The 4270-nt window shown below is 39.4% G+C and overlaps 1 protein-coding gene across 1 annotated transcript; it reads left to right on the forward strand.

Annotated features, from left to right (window-relative positions):
* The first annotated feature begins 1601 nt into the window (after positions 1 to 1601).
* LOC124716955 (piggyBac transposable element-derived protein 4-like) lies at positions 1602 to 3435 on the forward strand. Its single transcript, XM_047243549.1, has 3 exons — positions 1602 to 1716; positions 1820 to 2379; positions 2422 to 3435. The coding sequence occupies exons 1-3, from the start codon at positions 1602 to 1604 to the stop codon at positions 3433 to 3435; spliced, it is 1689 nt and encodes a 562-aa protein (XP_047099505.1).
* The last annotated feature ends 835 nt before the right edge of the window (positions 3436 to 4270 follow it).

Below are 4270 nucleotides of genomic sequence, written 5' to 3' on the forward strand. Positions count from 1 at the left end.
CAAGAAGACTGACTCTTCTTATTGTCTGTGTTTTGAACCATTCCTGTGACGCTAGTTACAGATTCCGATGCTTCACTTCAGGTTTACTGCATCCCTCTGACCTTCTTATTGACGATGAAACACAGAAATTGCATCGGAATTAAATAGAAAAGGCACAATATCGACTTAAGTACAAGAAGACTGACTCTTATTACTGACTATGTTTTCAACCCTTCCTGTGACACTAGTTATAGATTCCGATGATTCACTTCAGGTTTACTGTATCCCTCTGACCTCCTTATTGACGATGAAACACAGATATTGGATCGGAATAAAATAGAAAAGGCACAATGCCGACTTAAGTACATGAAGACTAACTCTTGCTACTGAATATGTTTTGAACCATTCCTATGACACTAGTTATGGATTTCGATGCTTCACTTCAGGTTTACTGTATCCCTCTGACCTTCTTACTGACGATGAAACACAGAACCTGCATCGGTATCAAAGAGAAGAGCACAACGCGGACTTAAGTACAAGAAGACTGACTCTTCTTACTGTCTATGGTTTGAACCATTCCAGTGACACTAGTTATAGATTCCGATGCTTCACATCAGGTTTACTGTATCCCTTGGACCTTCTTATTGACGATGAAACACAGAAATTGCATCGGAATTAAGTAGAAAAGGCACAATGCCGACTTAAGTACAAGAAGGCTGACCCTTCTTACTGTCTATATTTTGAACCATTCCTCTGACGCTATTTACAGATTCAGATGCTTCACTTCAGGTTTACTGTATCCCTCTGACCATCATAATGACGATGAAACACAGAAATTGCATCGGAATTAAATAGAAAAGACACAATGCCGTTTTAAGTACAAGAAGACTGACCCTTCCTACTGTCTATGTTTGAACCATTCCGGTGACGCTAGTTATAGATTCCGATGCTTCACTTCAGGTTTACTGTATCCCTCTGACCTTCTTATAGACGATGAAACACAGATATTGCATCGGAATTGAATAGAAGAATCACAATGCCGACTACAGTACAAGAAAACTGACTCTTCTTACTGTCTATGTTTTGAACCATTCCTGTGACGCTAGTTACAGATTCCCATGCTTCACTTCATGTTTTCTGTATCCCTCTGACCTTCTTAATGACGATGAAACACAGAAATTGCATCAGAATGAAAGAGAAATGGCACGAAGAGGACTAAAGTACAAGAAGACTGACTTTTCCTCATGTCTATGTTTTGAACCCTTCCTGTGACACTAGTTATAGATTCCGATGCTTCACTTCAGGTTTACTGTATCCCTTGGACGTTCTTATTGACGATGGAACACTGAAATTGAATCGGAATTAACACTCTAAGCGCCAAGCCCGTAAAATTTACGGGCCTGGGATCGCGCGAAAATCACCAAGCCCGTAAAATTTACGGGCCGCTACATTTAATTTCATTCAAAACACTGCAACGTTATTTCTACGGGTTTGGCCAGCGCTATACGTTTTTCAGATGTTTATTAACAAAATGCGTCCATAGATGTCACGGCAGCGCTGTAATTCATGTTAAAACTTATCTTTGCGTTCTCAGTCTGTATATCATTCAGTTGTTTGTCATCATGTTTCGGCGCGGTTTATCAGACGCAGAAATTGCGGATTTGATCAATCATAGCGACACTCTGGATAATGTAGAGAGTGATTCAGACGATTCTGAATGCAATGTTGTGTTTGAAGGTACGTATTTCCGAATTTTCCACGTAATTGTGCAGTACGCACATATCTGTTGAACATGTGTAAACGATGTATGTAGTTACACATAATGTGATATTCTTTTTAGAAGACGAGATTGATGACAGTTTGTCTTCAGATGAAGACGAGAATGATGTTGAAGGTGTTGCTTCAAATCCAGCAGCTGTGCCGTATCCGAAAGACAGTGAGTGGACTGCAGTTGACACCTACCGACCTCTGCCTGTCAACACGACACCCAGGCAGATACTAGTGGATATTGATGAGTCGAGTTCTGTACTGGATTGCAGTAAAGTGTTCCTTACTGACAGTGACGTAAATGAACTCAAGAGACAGACAAATTTGTATGCATCACAGACAATACAGAAGAAAAGAAGAGGAAATAATCTGAAGCCCCATTCAGTTTTGAGTTCGTGGAAGCCAGTGACTATAAGTGAGATGAGGCGTTTCTTGGGTATTATTTTCCACATGTGTGTTTCGAAAAAGCCCAAAATTGCGGACCATTGGAGCACTAATCCTGTTCTTAGTTGTAACTTTTGTCCCCATGTCATGAGCCGTTTGCGTTTCACTCAGATACTGTCATGCTTGCATCTTGTTGACAATTCAAATCAGAAAAAACCAGGCGAAGATGGATTTCATCCACTTTACAAAGTTTTGCCATAATATAATAATTTGAAGGAGCGATGTATCCAGGCATATCGTCCCTCAGAAAAAGTGACAATTGATGAAGGAATTTGCCCATTTCGAGGTCGTGTGAGTTTCCGTGTTTACATGCAAAATAAGCCTCATAAGTATGGACTGAAAGTATATGCTGTTGCTGAAGCCAGTAGTGGCTATGTTGTAAATTTTGAAGTTTATGCTGGTAAGCATATTGTTGACAATTCTTCGTCTGCGGTTATTTTGCGATTGTTGTCTGACAGCAGCTTGCTGAACAAAGGCCACACTGTGTATTTAGATCGATTTTATTCCAGTCCAGAGCTATTTCAGCAACTGGCAGAGAAAGGCACTGGAGCTGTTGGTACTGTGAACAAATCCAGGAAAGGATTGCCTAAAGATTTAGTATCTGCTACGCTGAAAAAGGGCGAAATGTCTTTTCGGCGTAAAGATAATGTATTGGCAATGAAGTGGAAAGATAAGAGAGATGTGTATACATTGTCTACAAGGCATCAAGCAACATTTGGTACGCATACTAAGAGAAATGGGTCTGTAGTATTGAAACCACTTCAGGTACTTGATTACAACCTCAATAAAATTGGAGTGGATATTGGAGACCAACGCCTGCAGTACAATCCGTTCCAGCACAGAACTGTGAAATGGTGGCGAAAATTATATTTCCATTTGCTGCTTATGGGAGTATCAAATGCATTTTGGCTGTACAATGCAGTGCACAGGAAGAAAATTACAATAACAGACTTTATAACAGTGCTTGCAGTTCAGCTTGTTGAAGACGACACACTTGAATTCATTCCAAGAAATGAAGGAACTGTAGGTCGGCTAACAAAGAGACATTTTTTGCAGCACATACCTGCAACTACTAAGAAGTATGCTGCTCGTGTGTGTCACGTGTGCAGTTCCAGGAGCAAGAAACAGAGTGGCAAGGCTTCTCGCAAAGAGACACGATACGAATGTGAACAGTGTGGCGTTGCACTCTGCCTGGAACCTTGCTTTAAAATTTTCCACACTAAAAAACAATATGATTCTGTGTGAAATTTATATGTAATACTGTATACTATCAGAAACATGTAATGTAGTGCCACAATTTTGGTTAAAAATAAATCACAATTGTATTCCCTTATTCGTATGACTTTTTCTAAATTCTTAAAACATCTAAGTGATTTCTATAACTGTACCTTAAAGCTGTGCATTGTAAAGTAGTTTCTTTCACTCAGAATTAAAGTAGAAATGTGCAGCTTCAAGATGGTACCAAATTTGCCACAATCCAAACAGTAGATTTGATGCAGTAATTTTTTTAATATTGGTAAAATTGCCCGGTTTCTAGGGACGGGTGCATAAAATAGGCCTGGTACAGAGAGTGTTAAATAGAAAAAGCACAGTGCCGACTTAAGTACAAGATGACTGACTCTTCTTACTGACTATGATTTGAACCATTCCTGTGACACCACTTATAGATTCCGAAGCTTCTTATTGACGATGAAACACAGAAATTGCATCGGAATTAAATACAAAAGGCACAATGCCGACTTAAGTACAAGAAGACTGACTCTTCTTATTGTCTGTGTTTTGAACCATTCCTGTGACGCTAGTTACAGATTACGATGCTTCACTTCAGGTTTACTGCATCCCTCTGACCTTCATATTGACGATGAAACACAGAAATTGCATCGGAATTAAATAGAAAAGATACAATATCGACTTAAGTACAATTAGACTGACTCTTATTACTGACTATGTTTTGAACCCTTCCTGTGACACTAGTTATAGATTCCGATGCTTCACTTCAGGTTTACTGTATCCCTCTGACCTTCTTATTGACGATGAAACACAGAAATTGCATCGGAATTATATAGAAATGGCACAATGC

This window comes from Schistocerca piceifrons, chromosome 9 (assembly GCF_021461385.2).
Source record: "Schistocerca piceifrons isolate TAMUIC-IGC-003096 chromosome 9, iqSchPice1.1, whole genome shotgun sequence".
Lineage (NCBI taxonomy): Eukaryota > Metazoa > Arthropoda > Insecta > Orthoptera > Acrididae > Schistocerca > Schistocerca piceifrons.